Below are 24739 nucleotides of genomic sequence, written 5' to 3'. Positions count from 1 at the left end.
AAGTATTCTGTTCTATTCCTGTATCCTACAGTCCTATTTTCGCCGTTCAAAAGTGATAACAATCTGTCCGGATATAACAGTGGGGGAGCGCGGCTGAGTGCCAATCCGTTTGCCAGTCCTGCGCAGCGTGGTGCGGGCAGTCAGGCACACGTAGCCTCGCCGGCGTCACCGTATGTCGGTCCAGGTAGGTGAATTTATTACTACATTTTATTGTGGGGATTGGTGAAGATGATTCGAAGACACATCGGAAATTATCTAGAGTAGGTACCTACAGATTAATGAACCCAACTGTTGATCGCGTTGAATGTTTGATCGAATCGGTTTTGGCTGGTCAAATTTTTAGCGATCGTTCACCAATGTTTTGTTGATTTTCAGAGGAACTTGAATCTAAATATTGGAATCTTTCAGGAACAGTAGAATATTTAATAATCTTAAGAGGATATATGGAAGACAATTTTATTAGAAGACAATTTACACCGTCTTTAGCTAAATGCTGCACAGATTGAATGATCACTAATATTAGGCAACAGATCATATGAAACACTCAGTACCTAGTCCAGTGAAAAAATTTTGTTTGACGAAAATTTTCCTCTGACTTGCTTGCTTAGGAAATGATTCTATGCTTCACGGTACCTACTCACAATTGTCACAATCAGGGTTTGAATTTTGAAATAGTGGAGAGTACCTCTTACTTATCGGTAACAATCATGATCCGCAGCGTGTCATGAGAGCCTGCTTATAGCTGCTTATCATCTACTGCTACAATTCTAGTTATATCGGGGGATACCAGTGCATGACAAAAAAAAAATATCAAGCTTCACACCTCCCGAGCAAAGCTTGAGATCATATTGAAAACTAATTTTGATGTTGTGATGTCGCGGATTTTGATAACTCAGTTTGTTGTCATTTTGGTCGTTTTAACGGTTAAAATATCAAAACTGAGAGCAGAAAAATGTTCCCATGATATCAAATTGAAAACTCTTTTTGCTGTCAGTGAAAGCAAATTGAAAACAGTTTCTGCTATCATCGAGAGCAAATTGAGAACTCATTGAGATATACATATTTTTGATTGATATTGAAATGTGACTGCGACTAGATAAATGCTTTATTTCTATATTCTCATAGTATTTAAACATGTAGCACGAATAAATTAATAATTAAATGAAAAAAAAATAAACAAAAATTTAAAATGATAGCTAAACGAAAACAAAATATGATATCGAATATTTCATTGATAAATTGATATCAAATTATGATATCAACTTGATGCTGAAAACAATATATGTTTTCAACTTGCTTTCATTTTGATGTTGGACTTTGCTCGGGCTGGGAGACGCTATTAATATTAGATATTCGGAGATTGTTCATAAGGGGCTGTCCATGACCTACGTGGTCATTTTTTATATTTTAAACACCCCTCTTCAACCTCGTGGTCATTTGTCCACACAATATTTTAAAAATTTGTATGGACCGTTGTCATTGGCCAGACTTTCCTTCCCCCCATAAACGACCACGTGGTTTATGGACGACCCTTAATACCAGTAAAATAAAACATCTGCTGGTATTTATCGAGCTTGTTGCAACTTGCGAAACATTGCTGATCATGGGCCGATACAGCTAGGATATTTTTCTTCTACATAATAGCCCTCATAATGTCATTTGGCACAACGGTCCTGATGGCGCGTTAACCGTGGCCAACTCCGGTCGGGTCGTAGTGGACTGTATTTTTGGATGAAAGGAATCAACACCACTGATTCTGCTAGTCCACAATAGGTAATTTTGTTTGGGATTTTTGTACATGTTTGCAGGGCTTTAATCCAATATTAAGCTAAAAAATAGCAAACAAACTCAGTAATATCTCTTCTGCTATCCGTCGGATTGAATTTCTCTCTTCAGAAAATTTCTTTATTATGGTTTGAAGAATGAGTTTTTACTATGGGATAATAAGTTTGTACTTACATTATAGTACTAGCGTGTTTAGAACATATCTCAAAAATTCCCCATAGTAATTTCCATATAAACCTACATTGTCTTTGGGCCACCTTCAAATCACCACCTAGGAAGCTTAAAATTTCACAGAACACTATTTTTATGGTAAGGATGGTAAGGAACATATGGGAGATTGGATTCTTAAACATTTTGAAATTTTGAACCACCCTTATGCAGCCATACCAAAGGACCTGTTTCGTACGAAACGAGCCGTAAACATGTGCGACTTAAAGTGTATCCGAATGTGGCCCCTTCTCGACCCACCCTGACTACGGCACTGAGTGCATGAGTATCAACAGAGAGCGTGAGTACCATGTGAGTGACCAATAGGAACCCAAGTGCCGTGAGTTCCCTATGAGTGATGTATCCCCGACGAGAGCTCCAGTGAGTTCCGTCAGAGAGTGCTGTTTTTTTAAGGTTTCATAAAAAAGTGTGACGTAAGGCGGATGGGTGGATGTTGTAGAAAATGGTATGTATTTGTGACACTTACAGGGTGTCCATTCAAAATCGGTTTTCAATTCCCGGATTTTCCTCGGATGACAAAATGCGGCTAGTGTTTCTTTTAAATAAAATATGGAATGGACAAAGGTGAAATATTCAAAAAACCGTCCACCCCCTAGAATTTATAGAAAGTTTTGGAATTATATAAACACATTTTTGATCTGTGTATCTGAACATCCACAAAACGGCAAATTCCAATTATTTTCTACTACCAGCGGAAAATCCAGCTCATTACCTACCTTCTAAGAATGCCTTTAGAATTATGCGTTAGACTGATGTGCCACATTGTGCACGTTGACGTTATAGAAGAAACGATAGCACCAAATACAGTTTATTGTTCTTTTATGAAGCTGACTAAAACTTTTGACGTAAATAAAAGTTTGCATCTTCCAAGCAATCTTTAGTCTCCACTCAAACTCTCCAGTCGATCTCTCCAAAAATAATACCTATTTTTGGTTTAGTGTTTAGCCTCCCTCTACGAATCTCCTAAGAACTTCAAACAAAATCAGTCTAGGATCTTTTCTAGAATCTACTAAAACCTCATTAGCAATCTAATAACAATCATTTCAGTGATCTTTTAGAAAGAACTTTAATGACACTGGTCAATTGTCGGTTCGATTCCCTTTTAGATCACATTAAATCACATTTTGTATGGAAAGTGCGAATATTTTGTATGAATCTTTGCGTTTCCTTGAACCCCTCCTCGCCCTAAAAATGTGACGCAATCTAGGGATTTGTTTCTTCAGCAACATCCTTCATTAAGGTTTGAAGAATGAGTTTTCAATATGTGATGATAAGTCTGGAGATATGCGTTGAATGGAGGATTTGGTCAATTATGGTACCCCGAGACTATCCGGAATAACTCATATTCCCAAATTTTCCGGAGTCCGGAACATAAACTTGGAGAGTGTTTCGGAAAGTTCTGAAAATTTCAACAAAATCCATCTAGAAACAAAAAAGTTATGCACATTTGTTCAATGTGTTTTTGAGCATGTGAAAAGTATTTCGGCTGGATAAAGATTGAGAATTCCAATAAACAATAACATAAATTAATGAAAACGATGAATATTTTATTTGTGTCAATTCATTTTTCTACGGTTCAGTCATAATAATAACAATATGTTCAATGGTACTTTCTACATCATGGGATAACAATTGCATTTCAGTTTAGTAGAATTTATCCCGCTCGTAAGTTGTTTTTAAGGAAGTTGATGTGACGTCGAACAAACTCTCGGGAGAAATCATTTTTCGGTATCCTGCAATAAAGTGTTTGGAACCTTTCTCGTATGGGTAGACCAAACATCTATTTGTATGTTCAAAACTAGCTTTACTTCGACATCCCACGAGATTTGCGTAAAGTGTTCTTGAAGGTTCAGTGCATTATGTTTTCTACGATAATTGCGAACCTAGCTAACTCATGGCTACTAAAGACCAGTTGTGTTCAGAATAAGAGTTGTCAATTTTTACACAAAATGCCCGACTTTGGCATGCTGTAACTTTGTTTCCACATGAACAATCGGCATGAAATTTTGGCAGTGAACTGCAAATATACTTAACTTCATGATCACAAAATTTGAAAATGTTCACACTGTCGGTTAAAAAGTTAAACACCAGGTGAAATCGCTCAAAGTAATAGTAGTTTCAACCATTTCCACCCAAGCTATAAATGTATAAATAAGCCAATTTTTTTTTACAAAATTGTTGCTGAACAATAATTTACAGAAGAAAAACTTCTATTATTTTGAGCGATTTCACCTGGTGCTTAAGGTGAAGATGAATCGAAACCAAACTTCAAATTTTCAAGATCACAAATCTAGAGCTGAAGCTGAAAACTTAATCGATTGGTCACTCGCACACAATGCACAATCCACAATGGTCGAAAAAAAAGAAGTTCGGCCAAAACTAGTTTTATCGCCTTAACCGATATATGGAGTAGTGTGTGGTCTTCTGATTCCATGGCATGCTCTTGCAGGGCGAGCGACGGAATCAAGACCAATTGTTTTCGGTCCGCGTGGCGCGAGTGCGAAAAAATATTCGCGTTTTTCAGTTAGTATGTATGCTTCAAATAAAACTGAAAATTGTGGCTGCTCAATCAAGGATGAAGGATCAATTGGGGAGCTCGTTTCATGCTTTTTTTTTAAATCTATAAAATATATATGACCGCACATTTAATCGTTACAATGGTGGGACATAAATATGATTATTCAACAAACTATGAATGGTTCGTCACTGTAAGTGTAAGTGAGCAGTTTTTCATGCTGTTTTGCCTGAAGATAAAATAAACGTTTGTCATATTTAATGTTCAAAGTATTTGCGCACGTAATTTTACAAAATTCAATGAATTGAAAAACAATTTTATCAATAGCAAAATGGATATTGTTTGTATGACTGAAACTTGGCTCAGTGATGTTATTACTGACCCTATGATTGGTATTGACGGTTTCAGCTTGCTTCGAAATGACCGTAATAGGCATGGAGGTGGAATTTGTATTTATTTTAAATCTTATCTTACTTGTAGAATTGTGAAAATGTCTACAGCTATTGATCAACTGAGTATGACCGAGTTTTTACTAGTTGAAGTTCGTGGTGGCGGTGAACCATTTTTATTGGCCGTATATTACAATCCCCCAGAGATTGACTGTTCGGATAGTTTAAAAGAGCATTTAGAAGAGTTTACTGTTAAATACAATCACACTTTCTTTATTGGTGACTTCAATACGGACCTCATGAAGTCAAATTCAAAATCACTGAAATTTAAAGAAACTCTATCTGCATTGTCTTATACATGCGTTAATAATGAACCAACCTACTTTTATGCAAACGGTTGTTCAATACTAGACCTCCTGATTACTGATTCTCCTGATATGATTTATAATTTAAACCAAGTTTCTATGCCATTTGCATCAAAACATGATTTGTTATTTGCCTCTATAAACATCATGAAAACAAGAACTGAATCAGTTAGCTATAGAGACTACAAAAATTTTGATGCTAATCGATTGAATAATGCTTTCCATAGTATGGATTGGAATTCAATGATAAGTATAACTGATCCTGATATGTTTCTAGAAATTTTTAACAGCCGTTTGAAGTTTTTGCACGATGAATGTATACCTATTAGAAAAAGTAAGCCAAAGGTTAACCCATGGTTCAACCAAGACATTGAAAAGGCGATTGTTGATCGCGATATTGCATATTCCAATTGGAAACAAAGCCGTAATGAATTGGATATGGCACACTTTAAACGACTTAGGAATAGAGTGAATTTACTTATAAGAGATTCTAAGCGTTTTTATGATCGTGAAAGATTTAAAGTTAACTTGCCTGCAAAACAATTGTGGGCGAACATTAAGAAATTAGGTATTTCCAAGCCTCGGTCCACGGATGGTAATTCAAGTTTTAGTGTTGATGAAATAAACAATTATTTCACTGATAACTTTACCGTCGATGATACTACTAGTTCTGCTAACTTCAGCAGCATAGATGGGTTCAATTTCCGTTTCGTTGAAGATATTGAAATAATAAATGCTGTCCATGAGATAAAATCCAATGCTACTGGATTAGACGACATTTCGATAGTATTCATTAAAATTATGTTACCTCTAATTTTACCATTTGTTAAACATTTGTTCAACATTATCATATCAAATTCCAAGTTCCCACGTGCTTGGAAAGTTGTTAAAATAATACCGATTAAGAAAAAGAAGAGTAAAGATGATATACATAATCTTCGTCCAATAAGCATTCTGTGTGCCCTTTCGAAGGTTTGGGAGAAACTTCTTAAAATCCAAATATCAGAATTCGTTACCGAAATGAATTTTTTGCTTCCTCTGCAATCGGGATTTCGTCAACATCATGGGACAAACACAGCTCTCTTAAAAGTTCATGATGATATTTCAAGTGTAATTGACAGAAAAGGAGTTGCAATTTTACTGTTAATCGACTTTGCGAAAGCTTTTGATCGTGTATCCCATAAAAAGTTGCTAATGAAGTTAAGCGATATTTTTCAGTTTTCAACCAGTGCCAACCGTTTAATTCACTCCTATTTAACTGGTCGTTCTCAAGCCGTGTGCTGCAACAATAAATTATCGAGTTTTAAGAATATTGAATCTGGTGTTCCGCAAGGGTCAGTTTTGGGTCCCTTATTATTTTCTTTATTCATCAATGACCTGCCATCGTGTTTGAGATACTGTTCGGTTCACCTCTTTGCTGATGATGTTCAGATTTATTTGTGTGAAAAAAATAGAAATAACTATAATGACATTGGCCTTAAAATCAATCATGATCTTCGAAATCTTCTTTTGTGGTCGCAAAATAATTTATTATCTATAAACCCAACTAAAACAAAGGCAATGTTGATATGCAAGAATAGAAACCCAATTACATGTCCCGATTTGTTCATGGATGGTGAAAGAATTGAATTCGTTAGTCAAGTTGATAATTTAGGAGTAACTTTTACGTCCAATTTGAATTGGGACGTCCATATTAATGCACAATGCGGTAAGATTTATGGCTCCTTAAAGAGATTAAATTTGACAACACGACATTTCAGTATTGACACCAAAATAAAACTTTTTAAATCTCTCATTTTACCACATTTTCTTTACGGTGATTTCATTTTTTCGAATGCGTTAGCTTCTTCAATCGATAAAATGAGGTTAGCTTTGAATGCTTGTATAAGATATGTGTATAAATTACCTAGGTTTTCCAGAGTGTCTCATCTACACAAAGATCTAATAGGCTGTAACTTTTCAAATTTCTACAAGTTTAGAGCTTGTGTCACCTTATTCAAACTAATACGGTCTAGAAAGCCTGAATATTTGTTTACTAAATTGAACCCAATGCGAAGCGATAGAAATCGTAACTATCTTATCCCACAGCATCAATCTGCTTATTACAGCCAATCACTGTTCGCACGAGGCGTTGTGTACTGGAACCAGTTACCACTCAGTATTAAAACTAATGTTTCATTGTTTAACTTTAAAAGGGACCTTAAACAGCATTTGGCAGAGTAGGATGCAAAAAGATTAGGAAATGCAAAAGAACATGAAATCAATATATATATATCATCATAATAAACCTTGTATAGCGGTAAAAAAAGGCTTTCAGCCTTATGTTATACGAATCTACATAATAAATAAATAAATAAATAAATAAGTGTCGGCATGAACTCTTATTCATTTTTTTTGTTTTATATTGTCATATAAAATCGCTTGTCTTTTACCTTTATTTTTATAAAAAAAAGCTTTGAACGGTTCGGTCTGTTTGTCTGTGCTAGAAGTATAGACTTGCAAAACGTTATTTTTATTCAAAACACTGAATGGTTCGCCACTGTAAGTGTCGGCATAAGAATATTATGTGATGGTCCAGCCAATCGATTATTTTTTCAATTTGAGTAAAATATTGTTACACATGCTTTCGTCCTAACAGCTGTAGGAATGTCGCTTTTAACTATTTGTTCAACAAACTTTGAATGGTTCGTCACTTCAAGTAACGACATTATTTACTCCTATTTGGAAATTTTCCATGTCAATTGAAAATATTATATTCCTAAGCATGTTTATATCTCACAAATAATCGTTTATCATGGTCTAATCGCTTATCAAAGTGAATCCTGTGACCCAACGATCCTCCCCATTAACAACCATCCCTCCCAGTAGTCTTTGTGGAGATGCAGAGGAAAACACGGTCTCCAAATAGCAAAGGTTACACACTAACATTCCTTCCCTCAAACCCACCTGACTGCAAGGACGTGGCCGGCGCCGTTATTGACCATGTATAAATAGAGGCACTGAATTATGCACACTGAAGAAGATTATGGCCAATCACAGCCGAACTTCTAGTTGATTCTTTGTGCATCTTCACTGACTTTGGTCAATCACGGAATAGCAACCATTGATATGTGTAGTCAGTCTAAGCTAAGCTTAGCTTAATCGATGAAATATATGTAATATGAATATGTTATTTGGCGTTTTTATTGTTTCAGAAAGGGTATTCACATATTACGTAACCTCTTTTTTAAAAAAAGTTTTTTTTTATAAGCAATGCTATCAAACTTTATTGAAAGCACAAAATTTGGTTATATTTGATCAAGTTTGTTCAAAATGTGTATGAATAGTGGTTAAATATGTTTTAAATAAACTTTGTATGAAAAATATCGTCAAAATATATGTAAAATATTGAATTATTCAAAAAGCTTTAACTTGCAAATCAGCAAATTTCTGCAAATAAATTAAACGTTTTTTGTAAGATCTAAGGATGCTTTTTAATGTGCAATATTCGAAATGGAGGCGACATGACGCGACAAGAGTTGCTTTTCATGTTCAAAATCATCAAAATTACTAAAGTGAAATATTGAACAGTATCAAAACTTCAACCAAATATTTTGTTACATCCTCATGCTCGATAAAAGTGTTGAACAATAAGCTTTCAGATAGTGCGTAACTTTGGAGACATATTGCATTCCTAAATTATAAATTTTGTACTTTATTTTATTGTTACATTTTTCAATTTTTTGACTTTGGCCAATTTGCCGTCATAAAATCCATCCAAATTTAAATTTTTGTTTAATTTCAATCAAGGATCATAATGGTGGGGATTGCTTATCAAACCTTCCGGTCCGCCTCATAGTTACGTACTATTTGGTGCTGGGTGTAGTTCTTGTTTTTCCAGCTGTATTGAAAAGCATGAGCCATAGTCTTTGGCATACAATCGGGTCTTTCTTTAGCAGAAAAGAACCGAAATGTCTATCGACGACCGGTGATTGCTAGCAGATATAGTGGAGAGCTTGTCTTGATACGTTCATCGCTTCAAGCTAGTTGAAAAACTGAATACACTGATTGCCTGTCGATCAGAGCCGAACTAGGCATAGATCGTCTACATACATCTGAATCTACATGTCTCCGATGTATTACATCGTTCCAGGTGGGAGTTATCTGATATGTGAATATGGTACCATAACAGAATTTTCCATCTGAACGAAGTGATAAATCATAATATTCCGCAAACTGTATCACACATCTACAGAATGTATTGCGTGAAGTTAAGACACAGCAGAGTATTGGGTACATAGGACCAAGTCCCTGCCGGGTGGCGCGAAACTGATGAGCGATAGACAATAGAATCAACAACACTGCCATAAGGGATAGTAAGCATGTGACTATTGTCGAAACTATGATTAGGAGGCAAATCAACATCCCAAGATCAAATTTTTGTTACAACCCAATGTAGGTATTATTAAATTAGGCTGTAGAAAATGATAAATATCTGATCACTTAGGAACCTTGCAACAGGTAATAAATGCCCGTAGTCTGTTTTATTCGAATACACATGTATAAATTGTTAAAATTGCCGAATCATACGCGGAATTTATTAAACGGATCATGAAATTAGGACTGAAATCATAATGATGATAGATTATCAACTTTCCTTTCGTCTTGCTATTTGTTACCGTTAGAATCACCAAACTGATTGGTTTCCCACTACTTACACCAATACAACAGCACGAAAACTGAAGTATTATAATCGCGCGTTGGAACTTTCAATATCCATATATTACATCAATAGTGAATTCTTGTATGTAGCCAGTATAAATAACAGAATCATCAACTTCTTGAACATTCTTCAACTGAAAACAGGATGCTTGTTTTATCAAACATGCTCAATCTGCACCTAAAATCTCGGATCCAAATAGTTTTCTAAATAAAAATTGTATCTAAATAAAACGTGTAGGCCAACAAAACATAATTGAGTAGGAGTTTACAAGTTACTTAGCACATGAAAAGCAGTTTAAATTAATCTATTACTAGATCAACACTAATGCTCACATTTTTATATTCTCATTTCATCATGGTCCTCATTGCTCGAGCGGAGACGAACACCCTGGAGATGGAAAAATCGACAGCGCTACGATAAGGAAACGTAACAGATGAGAAACTATCGATACATTTATCAATTATAAAACCCCGTTTTAATGTTAACACTTTGTTTCTGTTTTTTCTGTTTTTTTTCGTTTCAGCAATCAAATAACCGAACCAACTCTACTATCTTTTCGTTTCTTCTTCGTTATACTTATAGTCCTTCTGGCACTGAACCGAGTGGTGCGCCTTCCGCTTTCTTACTGGTGCTGTTTTTCCTGTACATTTGGCATAGTGTCGGAGGTGGTGTACTGTATTTGCTATACAACGCACTACTTTCGATATTGTGCTTGGCGTGTGGGGAAGCAGTACTAGTGGTGAAGCGGAGGGCGCCATTCGGTTTAGTGCCAGAGGGACTAAATCTATTTAATGTATCTGAAGCTTGTGGGACCGCTTTAATTCCGGCGCCTGCTTGTGGAAGATCCCGGTGTGCTAAACGGTATAGGACATGTTAACGGGGGAGGCTTGGTAGGTCCTCACCCAGCCCGTGTCTAGATGGGCGGATAATTGTCTGCCAGGGTGTGGATTGAGCAATTACAATTACAATTTCAATCAAGGATCATAATACTATAATACATGAGATATATTTTAAAATGATATAAAACATAAAAATCTCAAGAAAGTTTTTGGTAGTTTTGGCCGCCCATTCATATGGAGTCCGACCATTTTGCTTTCGATTAAATTTTCAACTCAAACAAGTGTTCGGTTTTCCAGATTTGTGCCCTTGATTGAAATTTGTGGTTTGGCTTCACCTTAACTTTTTAACCGGTAGTGTATTTTTTTAAATAATGAAATTTAATATGTATGTAGTTCTCAGCTACCATTGCCAGAAGTATCAATGCTGACTCGATTTAGTTTAGTATCAAACAAGTGATCAAGGATTGAATCCTAGGATTCAATCCTCCCATACACGTGGCATGATTCATTGCATGCCTAGATTTGAACCAAAAATGCGCGCGAAACAAATCTTGCTCTGGTGATTTTAAATCTCAGCAGCTCTTGGAAGGGGATTTTTTGAAGGCTGTCCCGTGGAATAGTGGTAGTCAAGAACTGCCAAATCCTATGGAAAAAGTTATGGAGCCAAAATACATGCCAATTCGAATTATGTTATTTTTTCAGTTTGTCGGAAAAACCAACTAAACACAACGTTGGAAAGCTTGATAATAGTAGAATTTTCTGGTATGCTTAACTTAAAATCGACCAAAATGTCACATACACTGCATTTAGGACACTCAAATACATTTTAAGGAACCTCTAAACTTTCTTTAGAAAGTTGATTTGTTCTTCAAAAATGCTTCAAATAAGCATATATTCCATTCAAGGGTTGAGCACCATGACTTTTCGAACTCATCTATATATTCGACGGACTATGTCGTAGGTTTCTTTATCGTAGCTAACTATTTAATAGAATGATGCACAATGAGGCGATAAAATACATTCAATTTATTGCTATGTGCAACAATGGAAAAAAAATTGGAGATAAAAATTCGCTGGAATATTCATTTTCGCCGTTTCAAATCCCTACAGGTGAGTAAATAATTCTCAAAAGAAACAAAAAAAAACACGGATAAACCACAAGGATTCACAAAAAAAAAAAACTAGCAAAACCCTGGTGGCAACCCTTTTCTGCTTGCATTCGCATAAATTCCGCTTATCGAGAAGGGTTTCATTAAATCGGTCTTGGGACCGACCGGAAAGTGCCCTGGCTGAGCACTTGAAACGGAAAGGAGTCGTCCCCTAAGAGCCGAAAGCGGATGAATCGAAAAAGCGGGAAAATACCCAACAGCGGCCAAATCCAACCATAAACAGGGACCAAATCTAAATGCCGGGAGAAGACACAATAGAAGGAGAGAGCAAAGTGGCGATGAAACAATCCAACCACAGCGCTTTGAGAAATTATCCTGAAAAAGCGTTGAATTGATTGTTTCAACAGGGATGACGACGACGACGACAAAGGCCGGTGATTTATTTGCATTTTCTCATCCTTGCCCGAACTTGGTGCGGCCAGAAGGGAAGTGGAATTTTATGTCTTTTGCTGGGAGATAAATCTGACGGGGTGCGATTTTTTTATTGCGAGGGATATCATTTACTACTCGCGCTAATGGTATTTAAGCACAAGATAGGCCAATGTCGGTATGCTGCTGGTAACCCTAGCGTACAACCGAAAACCGATGGTCCTCATCAGAATTCAATCAATCAAATCCCAACGAGCCTCGTGGTCGTCATCATCTTCGATGCTGAACGGATTTGTAAATTAAGGCTATCCACGAAGTGCCTTTTGGCTAGGAACGCGCGCTCCTCCAAGGAGAACGAAAATTTTTCTCGGCTTATTCTTCGCATCGGAATTTCCCAACAGTCCAGAAACAGCGATTTTCCATCATATCCCGTCCGGATGTGGGAACTGGATTAGAGCAGTGTGCCGAAATATTGATTGATTGATTTGGCTTTATTAACGAGATTTTTAGCCCTGGGCTAGTTCATCTCGGGACCAACGGCTTTACTTCCCTTCCGAAGGAAGTCGTCACTATAACTTTTTACGTCATAAGTGACTATGTCGGGGATGGGATTCGATCCCAGGTCCTCGGCGTGAGAGGCGAGTGTTCTAACCACTGCACCAGGTGCCGAAATATGTTCAATCGTTCGAAGCGTTGTTTGAATCTGCGTGTAAGAATTCCTCAACAAAATATGGGATCATTGAAAACAAACTTTAACGAATAACTGCATCACTCTGATAAACAATCTTGGAGTAATTTCTTGATTGGTTTCAATATAGGTATGAATTTATAGAAGTTCTCAAAGAAATTCGTAAAAAAAATGAATGAGTGAAAAAAAAAACTTGGCAAGTAGAGGAGTATTTTGTGATAAATTCTGTAAGTAATAGCTGAAAAAGCCTTCGAGTTTGTTGAATAAAGTGAACGTTTTGCAAGTCTTCATCCACTTATAGCTCGGCGTCGGCGGCGCACAGGTCTAAGCAGGGTGCCTACACACATCGACGCTTTCAAAACCACCGATGACGTCTGTTGGCACGTTGGAAGAAATTGGACGAGTGACGCCTCCTGGGCATTCCTCCAATGGTCCTACAACTGAAAGCTTCAGCAAGCTATCGTCTCGCCTCGTCTGGCGACGCAAACATGCGAACTAGTTCTGGAAAGCGATATATGATGGAAGTCACGTTTTGTAACGCGCGAGATCACTTCCCATCGTGCTGTAGCCTGGTAAGCATAGCGCACTGGCAGAAAGCAGAAAGCTATTACTTCCACCAACAATTGATGGTCGATGCCACTTTGCATGTCTATTGCCTTCATACATCAAGCTGTTTGGAGGGATTCGTCCTCTAGGTAGGCACAATGAATCTCGTTTTTACAGTAACGTTCATCTGTTCGTCTCTGTAATGTTCGTTTTCATGAAACATTGAAATTCATTAAGTTAGGGAAGGACAAACATATTTTAATTTTATAAAATATATCTAGATTCTAGAAGTATATGTCAAGAAATATTTGATCAACTCAATATGTTTTAAGCTGATCCCTTTACTGTTCGTATGAGAATGATATTGATGACAAATCTTTTTTGGTTATTGGAGTTGATTGCGTGATTGATAGTGGAATCCAATATACTAGTTCACATGTTCATCGTTGATATTTATTTTTGAAGCTTGGCATTGATTTGCGTGTATGGGAGAAAAATTGATAACTCATGAAAGAGATCTGATTTGATGCAAGGAGATGGTGGATGTTTTATTTTTCTTGATTCTACATTGCCTAATTACTCACTGTGTGAATTGTTTATCTGAAGAAAATTCCAATTCAGTTTTCAAATGTAATAATGCTTTGACCATCATTTCTACGATGTAATTAGTTCAAAAGGACGACGAATGGAGGTACAACTGAAGGATACACAAGCAAAGCTCAACAAGTGTTCCAACAGATTTTTTAGCCAACAGGAAATACTTTTTAATTATGATTTCAACGTTCTACGGCTTACGCTTACCAGCCTAGTGGAAGTTTGAACAACTATAGTAAAACGAAACATCAGTGTTGTGAAAAACTCAATTTCTCACAACTCACGCTTGATATTTTTCAGGCGTGAGTTGTCAATCATGCAACTCAGCAGTCAAAAAATCATGGATGAGTTGGCTCACCTTTTTGACTCATTGTCTCGTATTTCCACAGTTTACTCACACACGACAATAATTTCTTGTTAGTCTGGTTAAATTATAGTAATCCTTTCTAACGTAAACAACAACATTCGGATTTCACGAGTTTTTGCCGGGTTTTGCGACTGAATTTTTTTTTACGGTTTGAGTTGATTGAGTTGATTTTGCATCAAAATTTCGAGCGTGAGATTTGCGAAGCGGATCTCTAATGAGTTTGCTCTCACGGGAGAGCGTATTGATTGAGATTTTGAGTGTGAGTCTATCAACACTGCGAAACATTACATTTACTTTGCAATTGGATTAAATATACAAAGTTACACGACTTCTCGGTGAGACTCGAACTCACGACTTCCTGTTTACTAGATAGGGCGTGTTATCCCTACACAACGAGCGGACGAGATTTGTATAGTACGAGTTCCTAATGGGTCACGACTACTAAATAATGCGCTCTCGGCTAGGAAGCAATGAATTCGTAGTTAACCCTGTACAGAAGACTTTAAAGAATTTTTGAAAGAATCTCTGATAAAGGTTAGGACGTGACCCCATGGAAATAGTTTAGAATAGTTTAGAAATGAAACTTGGAAAAATTCACACGATGTCCTGTACAAATCTGAAAAAACTTGTAAGAATTAAAGAAGAAATCATTTAAAATGGGAAGAATTTCATTTTCATGAAGAAGTTTTAGGATCGATACAAGAAAAATTCCACGTAGAAATTACTGGTGGAATCCCAAGAGGAATGCATGAAACTGTCTCTGAAAAAAATCCTGGATTAACCTTCAAAAGAATTGTGACGGAATCCAAAGCAAATTCTGTAGTTATTCTTGGATAAATTCTTAAAGAGTACCCTGAAGAATACTTGGAGTATAATCTGAGAGTATTCATATAAATTCTTGACGAATCTTAAAGAAAGATTTGTTAGACATTTCTGCATGAATCTTCAAAGGAATTCCTTCAACAATTCCTGAAGGAATGCTTTGAAAAAATATATAATCGATATCTGGCGAAATCAATGCCGAAACTAAAGATGTCAAACGACTTTTTTGACGCTTTTTTTTACACTTAAGTTTAGCTCTTTACATAGAGTAAAGTGGGGCAAAAGTTCGAGTGGGGCAAGAGTTTCTTTTTAAGATTTCTAGCTCAATTCAAAACAAAATTTATAAATGTCGTGGTGGTTCAAATGCTATTCAAGTAAGAGACTTTCATTCCAAATATCATAAAATTCGATTGAGATTTGGAAAAAATATTTGTTGTTTTTCGACGTGAATATTGTAATTGGGTCCTAAAATTTTTAATGAAATCTTGTTTTTATTTAATAACACGAAAAAGCATGTTATTGTAACTACTTTAGTAATTTTTCCCGCTCAAATAATGGCTATAACATGTTTAAACTTTAATTTAAAAATTTGGTTCATAAATGAACCTTGACACTTTTGATCATGTTTGACGTTCGCTTAGTCGACAAAAACACCACAGGGGTTTTAGTTTGACCACTGGGGTCATTTCGTAAGGGACACGGAAAACAAAATACACCCAAAATTTGAGTTTAAGCCAAAGGATGTGACAAAATCTAAAAAAAATGTTTTTAAACCAACGGAAAACATTAGAAAATTGAGTAAACATGTGTTTTTGGCCTAAACTTGAGCGTTTGGCACTAAAATTGGGACAGGGCTTTAGGACCCTATTTTTGGACAAACTTTCGTTACATGGAACCAATTAAAGATAAAATGTTTTTCAATATTTTATGTAAGGGCGTTTCTAGGCCTATCATAAGGATGCTTTGAGGTGTATTAGTTTTTGCATAAATGCTTGGAAACAATTTTTGGCCCATAGTGGGGCAAAAGTTCGAATCAGCGGGACAAAAGTTCGACCCATGTATAAACTCACGGAAAAATGTGAAAATTGCCTAAAATGCGAAAAATGTCACCAAAATTCTACATTTCCACTTAGTTTTGCGAAAAACTGCTATTTTCGAGTAGATTTCAATTAACCCTGTTTTGGGCAATTTTTTGATGAAAATTTAGTGTGTATTTTTCGTCAAACTTAAATTGACGGCTGGTGTAAAGTATGTCTGTCATGAAAATATCGATATTTTGTGTTTTAGCCAGCGAACTTTTGCCCCACACTTGATTCGAACTCTTGCCCCACCGGTGGGGCAAAAGTTCGTTTAAGACAATCAATTTTGCAACTGTTATAACTAAAAATGGGTAAATATTTTGACACAAGTTTGTTCAGCAAAATTATAGCCAATATGTCGAAGGTTCACTGTATGGTATTTGTTTTGTTTCAACTGGTATTGTTTTTCTGGAAACTTTCATTGTACCACTAAGGTCGAATTTTTGCCCCACCTTACTCTAGATGTCCTAGGAATAATTTGATGAAGAATCATAAGAATAATTCCGAAAAAATCGTTTGACAAATTTTCTGACAGAATCTCAGAGAATTTACAAGTAGTATCTTGAAAAGAATTAAATTGCAAATGGCTGGAGAAATCCAAAAAAAAAAAAAAAAAATTCAGAATCTAGTGCATTGAATCAGTTCCTGAAATTCTGAACACCTGTAGGAAGCCCTAGACCTAGACGAATGGTTGACAACTTTTTGGGAGCAATCCATGAAAAATTTATTGTAGAAATCCCTGGAGAAACACTCTTAAATTTTTTTTTTTTATTCTTGCGAAATCTGCAGAGTACTTTCTGAGAAAATTGCTCTAGGAAACTTTGAAAAAAAAAGCCCTTGGAAGGAAATCCCTCTTTCCAGTTTTGTTGAAACTCCTGGAAGAATTTGTTAAAAAAAAGCATCTGGTGGGATTTTTGGACGATTAATTGGAGATATTCTTGCAAATATTCCAGAAGCAACATACAAAACCCAAAAAGTGAAATGCTTCCACATAAAAATCGCAGGCGTTGAGAAAATTTTCGAAAAACTGCCCTAATTTAAGAATGGATTAGTAACACTGCGAAACACATTTTTGTCTCAAGCTCCAAAATGACACTATTTACTCAATTTAGGATTGCTGAATTCATTTTCGTTATCAAAAATATCACAGCATGTCTACTTTTTGAGATATTGGCTGTTGAAAATGCAGAAATTGACGATTTAAGCCAACTTGCATGCAAGTTTAGCAGCTTGTATGGCAAATAATTCACTAATTTTGCTTCAGAATCCAAACTTCATGTGTTAAACAATGCTTATCAACGAAGTTCATAATAATGTTGATGCTCAAAAGTTATTTTTTGATGATTTGTAAATTACATGTAAAATTGCATTCTGCCATATACGAGAAACTAAGAATTGTGTATGGAGATTGCAAGCATGTTGAAAAAGTATGTATGTATGTTTATTTATTTGTGACGATAACCTATTAGTTTTTAAACTTTTTACAAGGTCAATGAAAGTCGAATTAGTTTAAATTCAATCGTGCAATTTTAACCAAATCCTATGTGAAATAAAAGTTGGAGTCCTATTTTGCATGGTTGATCACTAAAAAGTTTGATAAATTACGAGATACCTTGATATGAATAATGTGAGATAAATGTTGAGATACGCAAAAATGTTATTTTTTTACATTCTTCAACATAAAATTATCTTACTAGAAAACTCAAGTTGCACGTTGTCAGAATTATGATTATGAGTTAGTTTATCTTTATTAGAGTGGCTTTTCGTCCTTGGCGAGTTAGTCACTATTTTAGTTATAATATGTATCTCATTCTCGCCCAGGATTATTATCCCAGTAAAATGTTTACCACATGGGATTTAGAATTATTTTGGGAATTTTGGATTCCTAACTTCCAGGGTTTTTTTTATGGTTAAGCTTGGTTTTAGTTGAGCATGATTTTCCTAACTTTTTCTTACCACACTGCCGATGAACGTTACAAAACTTGCATTCGAGAAAATTGCGTTCAAAGTGCAAAATGTTGTATACTGCTTCGTGTTAGAAAATGGGTTAACCAAGGTGCAAAGCTTGATTTTTGACCAACGTCGTTTCGTCGCAACTCGATTCTCAATAGATATATAGTCCAATAGTCCACAAGTTCGACATCGTAGCGCTGCAGGAGGTTTGCTGGAAAGGGTCGACGGTACATACGTATAGGGATGGTTATACCATCTACCAGAGCTGCGGTAACAGACATGAGCTGGGCACAGCTTTTATCGTGATGGGCAAAATGCAGAGGCGCGTGATTGGGTGGTGGCCAATCGGCAACATAATGTACAAGTTGAGGATCAAAGGCCGTTTCTTCAATATCAGCATAATCAACGTGCACAGCCCTCACCTAGCAAGTGACGATGACGATAAGGACGCTTTCCCCGCGCAGCTGGAACGTGAATAAGACAGCTGCCCAAGCCATGATGTCAAAATCGTTATCGGAGATCTCAATGCTCAGGTTGGCCAGGAGGAGGAATTTAAACCGATTATAGGGAAGTTCAGCGCTCACCAGCTTACGAACGAAAACGGCCTTAGACTAATTGATTTCGCCGCCTCCAAAAACATGGCCATACGTAGTATCTACTTCCAGCACAGCCTTCTGTATCGGTACACCTGGAGATCACCCCAACAGGCTGAATCGCAAATCGACCACGTTTTGATTGACGGAAGACACTTCTCGGACATTATAGACGTCAGAATCTACCGCGGCGTCAACATCGATTCGGACCACTACCTAGTGGCGGTTAAAGTGCGCCAACGACTCTCCGTTGTGAACATCATTCGGTACCGACGCCCGCCACGGTACAATCTGGAACGACTCAAGCTACCCGAAGTCTCAACTGATTACGCGCAAAGCCTTGAAACAGCGTTGCCGGAAGAGGGAGAGCTCACCGAAGCTCCTCTTGAGGACTGCTGGAGTAGTGTCAAAGCAGCCATTACCAACGCAGCGGAAGGTGCCATTGGGTTCGTGGAAGGAAATCGACGGAACGGTTGGTTCGACGAGGAGTGTCAGACGGTTTTGGACGAGAAGAATGCAACGCGGGCGATGATGCTGCAGCAAGGCACCCGTCAAAACGTGGAACGATACAAACAGACAGCTAACCCATCAACCCGGGATAAAAAGCGCCGCCTGGAAGAGTTGGAGTGCGAAGAGATGGAGCAGCTGTATCGTTCTCAAGAAACACGTAAGTTCTACAAGAAAGTCGATGCATCCCGCAAAGGCTTTGTGCCGCGAGCCGAAATGTGCCGGGATAAGGATGGAGGTATCTTGACGGACGAACGTGAGATGATTGAAAAGTGGAAGCAGTACTACGATGAACATCTAAACGGCGCAGAGGAGGAAGATCAAGACAGCAGGAGGAATGGCTTCATCAGTACGGCGGATGAGGGAGACGTGCCAACTCCCACAATAGGTGAAGTTAGGATGCTATCAAACAGCTCAAGATTATCTTCCGCCGTCTATCGCCACTGGCAAGCAGATTTGTGGGAAGTTATCAAGCCGGTTTTGTGGACGGGCGATCGACGACAGTCCAAATCTTAATGTTGCGGCAGATCCTCCAAAAGGGTCGCGAATATCAACTCCCTACGCACCACCTATTCATCGATTTCAAAGCGGCATATGATACCATCGACCGCGAAGAGTTATGGAAGATTATGGACGAGAATGGTTTTCCCGGGAAACTGACTAGACTGATCAAAGCAACGATGGATAGTGTACAGTGCTGTGTGAAGATATCGGGTGCATTATCGGACCCGTTCGAAACACGCATTGCCTCCTGTTCAATATTGCGCTAGAAGGTGTTATGTAACGGGTGGGCTTCAACATGCGGGGCACGATCTTCAATAAATCCAGCCAGTTCATCTGCTTTATTGACTACGTGGAAAGTTCCAGGTAGTTTCTGAACAGTATACCAGACTGAAACGTGAACCAGATCGTATTGGATTGAAGGTAAATACGTCGAAAGCGAAATATCTGCTGTCTGGAGGAACCGAGCGCGATAGAGCTCGCATTGGCAGACGCGTGATGATCGACGGGGATGAGTTCGAGGTTGTTTGTATACCTCGGATCATTGATAACGTCGGATAACAACTGCAGCAGAGAAATTCGAAGACGTATCATTGCCGGAAGTCGTGCTTACTACGGACTCCACAAGACCTTGCGGTCTGGTAAACTTCACTTCCGTACTAAGTGTACCATGTACAAGACGCTGATAAGACCGGTAGTCCTCTACGGGCATGAGACGTGGACAATGCTCGAAGACGACCTTCAAGCGCTAGGAGACGTGTACTTAGGACGATCTTCGGCGGAGTATGTGAGAACGGCGTATGGAGGAGAAGAATGAACCACGAGCTTGCGCAACTCTAGGCTGAACCTAGTATTCAGAAAGTCGCCAAAGCTGGAAGGGTATGATGGGCGGGACACGTTGTGAGAATGCCGGACAACAATCCCGCAAAAATGGTTTTCATCTCAAATCCGGCCGGTACAAGATGAATGGGAGCGCAACGAGCTAGGAGGTATGACCAAGTGGAGCAGGATCTTGGAAGTGTGGGGCGATCGAGAAACTGAAGGTTAGCAACCATGGACCGAGTTAGTTGGCGTAACACTGTGGCGCAGGTCATGTCTTGAAGGACGTAGAGTCAGCAAAAGTAAAGTAAGTAAGCTCGATATATGTATCAATCGAATTTCGTTACTTTTTAACAAAACCAATTGTGGATTAACCACTGTCAGTCTTCTTCAGTCTGAATACACATATATTTCAGAAGATTAGCAATTAGGATGGAATTAAAGTGTACTATATTAAAATCTTCGTTTTCAATTCTTTTTATTAGAGATTCTGCTCAGCGGGTTCGTATGTCTAACAGAGTGCCGATTAAGAGTTCAAAATCCAGCGGCAGTGAAATCCATTGAATCTGCTCATAGGAATCTAATTTGTTATTGCTGCTTTAACAAAACACTGGGTTACTAAAAAAACAAAAAAAGACACGGACACCGTCTTCAGACATTTAGCTGCACAGACTGTAACTTAACACTAGACAACGGACAAGCATGCTCCAGTGGCACAGCTGAGAAACATTCCTGATGAAAAGTTTCGACGGCTGAAGCGGGAATCGAACCCACACCCCATGACACGAAGCGATTACTGCCTGGCGACACTAACCACTCGGCCATAAAGCCCACAAACGAACAATATAATTCACTAATAATATAAATGCAATATCATATTAAACAGAGGAAAATTGAGAGAAAGAAATAGTTGTAGTTCCGTGTGGTGTACTAAAATATTGACTCCCAGGAGTTATTTTTCAAGTAAAAATTACCACTTCATGCTTCTACTTGCACCATGCAATAAATGCGATTATGAGTCAAGATTTGTATGTGGGAAAAATCTATCAGAAGCGAGGGTCTAAAAGAATTGTATATTTCTAATGCACATTAGGTTTTCTGAATACCTCGACCTAACTGTACATCAACTAGTGCATTGAATTGACGGTGATTCCGCCGCAATGCACTCCACCGTCATCATCCGTCACGGTTGATTACAATATTTCTTGTTTCCTTTCACTACCCTTCGTGTCATCCGTTCAACCAGCAGCAACTCCCATCTGTGCAGTTCATTACGAATTCGTCTCACGGTGATTGATGATTTACGGATGGGTAACAAATTTGCATCCCATCAAAAGGGGCATTTACAGAATGTACCCGCCCTCTCGACGTGTTTCACTGTTTTCCATTTAAACTGCTTTCTGGGGGGCGGTATTGTTCTCCCTCGAGTTCAACCATCGAAATTTATTCCAATGAAGTTTATTGATGGGTGCATCAGGGGCAGGAGCTACGATGTTTCAACCTTTGTGATTAGTGAAAAATGATTGGAAATTGGGGTCCCTCCAGTGTGGGTTGGAGAGCCTATTATTTTTCACCGGCTTTATTCTCAGGGGGGAAGTCAATCAGTGTCTCATGGGAACGTAGGCAATTTGTAACCATCGAATTTTTGTTATTGAAGCGAGTTGTCGAGGTCTATGTTTTATAGAAATAAAAAGCATATGGTTAACCATGCGTCTCCGTTGCTTTGCAATTACAGCAGCCAAATTCTGTTTGTGCCAAAAAAGTTACTTCGTCTGTGCCTTGGGGTTATATTGATCCCCAATTCAAATCGTGATAACGTGAATTTTTAAAAGACACCGACACGTTGATGCTTCCAGTGGACGATTTGCTCTTTGAAGTAAGCACCACACTAGACAACGGACTAGTATGCAACTGAAGCGGGAATCGAACCCACACCCCTTGTCTCGATGCGGCTAAATGCTTGGTAACACTAACCGCACGGCCACGAAGCCCACACCTTTTTTGTTAAGATAATTCAATAAAGCTCGACTTAAAATATAAGAAAATTTAAAACGATTAAGGCTCAATGAGGGGAACATTTATTATGATAAAAGGTTCAAAAGAAGCGAAATTTAGAAACTTTATCTCTGAAACAGTTTTAGGTATGGTCGGTGTTCCCTTAGTGGACAGTCCCCTATAGTGGCACTAGTAAAAGCCACTAGCTACTACGGCCGTTTTGCTATAGATCTTTTCAAAACATTTTTTGACATGATGGTCAGGAGCTATTTATCTAAGTACCATTGATACACAGCTTGATTTTGTTCAAAATATGATCGAAATAATAAGTTTTGCTTAAAATTTGAGCTCCCTTGCGCCTATACTAAACCTATTGTTCCTATAGTAGCACTACTGGGAGAAACTATTATTTATTATACGAAATAATTGATGAATTCAGAACTTTATTACAACAAACGAAAGCTTTTGATCCACACTTTGTAGGAAAAATATAAAAGTTTTGTAAAAATACGGTTTTGATTTGGTTACGGTTTGGTAATTTGATTACGGTTTTGGTTTTGAAATTGTGCTACTATAGGCCCATGTATTCCTATAGTGGCACACGCGATAATAAATACAAACATTTGAGTTTTGGTAGTTTTATATTTTTCTCACGAAACCAAGATAAAAAGCTTTCAGATGATGTCAAAATAATGACGCTAGCGTTATTTTTAAATTTTATACGAATTTTCGTTCTTAGCTATGCGGCTATTGGTACATCGACCCTATATAAGATAATATTTTTTCGGTAAAGGGAACATAAAAACACGCACAAAACAAAAAAAAACTCACTTTTTTGCAAATCGGTTTATTAACAACAAAGTTAAAGCTCTTCAAAGTAATATGGCGAATATTGACTCCAGAATACAGGCATGATCATGACTAAAATATGTTTTCTTGTTTTGTTTCTTCACAGGCAATCTAAGTCACAGTACAACTCCTCTATCGTCATCGGATTTCAACAACAGTGCCAGCGGTAGCTCGCCAGGATCGCCTATCTACGGTGACAGTACGCTAATGTCCCCGCAGAAACGGATCCATCGGCGACAGTTGTAAGTCATCGGGCGGAAGTGATTTACATTTATTCGGGTAAGTTCCAGGGAAATTGATTGCGGCCGTGCGTTCTGAGTTCGACGTTGTATGATTTTCTTGACGAGTGTGTGTAAGGATATGCGCGATTGATTTGCCTTTTTATGCTAAATGAACACTACTGATATTGCCTATTCTTATGATCGAAATAATCGAAGACGAGACGAAAAGTATGAGTGAATGCATATAGTCGTATAGTTTTTAAGTTCATTACCAAGAATAGATAATTAACTTCCATTGTCATTATTGATAGTTCTGAGTTAGGGAGAAGCAAGAAAAGCGGTCGAAATAGAAATAACTCTACGCCCAGCTACTATCAAGTACTTATATTAGCCTTCCCAGCAATTATCATAAGCATTTCAAATCGGATTATTGTACCCAAAACAAAGGCGCTGAATGTTGAAATGCGCACAATGTGTAAGCCACCACGTGGCTCCATTTTGCATTCAAATTACTTTCATTTCATTTGCCATCGTCCGTCCTCCGTTTACTCAGGAACGCAAACTGCATACTAAAAGGGCGGTTCGAGTGCTGTATGTAAATTACACTCTTTACTTAATTCATATTTTCTTCCGGAGAACTAGTATGCCTTTTCAGTGTTGAATTCGCGTGTCCATTTTCTGCCACTGCCTCCATCAAATCAACCAGCGCAGGAAATGGCTACGAAGTGGTTTTCTCTTAGTCGTTTTTTGCCCTTTCATTTTTTTTCTGTCGCTATGATGCTTGTGCAAAGGCCGCCGAGATGCAAGTTTTAGATTTCACAACCGCAGGCAAATTGGATCGCTC

General features: G+C 37.7%; 1 protein-coding gene across 1 annotated transcript in view; it reads left to right on the top strand.

The window, feature by feature from the left end:
- The window catches only part of LOC5574897 (nuclear pore membrane glycoprotein 210), a 65087-nt gene extending 40820 nt beyond the window's left edge, over positions 1–24267 (top strand). The window contains exons 8-9 of the mRNA XM_021841337.1: positions 32–184; positions 23781–24267. Of these exons, the coding sequence (XP_021697029.1) occupies positions 32–184; positions 23781–23920 (293 nt within the window). The 3' untranslated portion in view covers positions 23921–24267. The remainder of the gene's footprint in view (positions 1–31; positions 185–23780) is intronic.
- Positions 24268–24739: the final 472 nt, after the last annotated feature.

The sequence above is a fragment of the Aedes aegypti genome, chromosome 2 (genome assembly GCF_002204515.2).
Source record: "Aedes aegypti strain LVP_AGWG chromosome 2, AaegL5.0 Primary Assembly, whole genome shotgun sequence".
Classification (NCBI taxonomy): Eukaryota; Metazoa; Arthropoda; class Insecta; order Diptera; family Culicidae; genus Aedes; species Aedes aegypti.
This window is presented reverse-complemented; position numbering and strand designations above follow the sequence as displayed.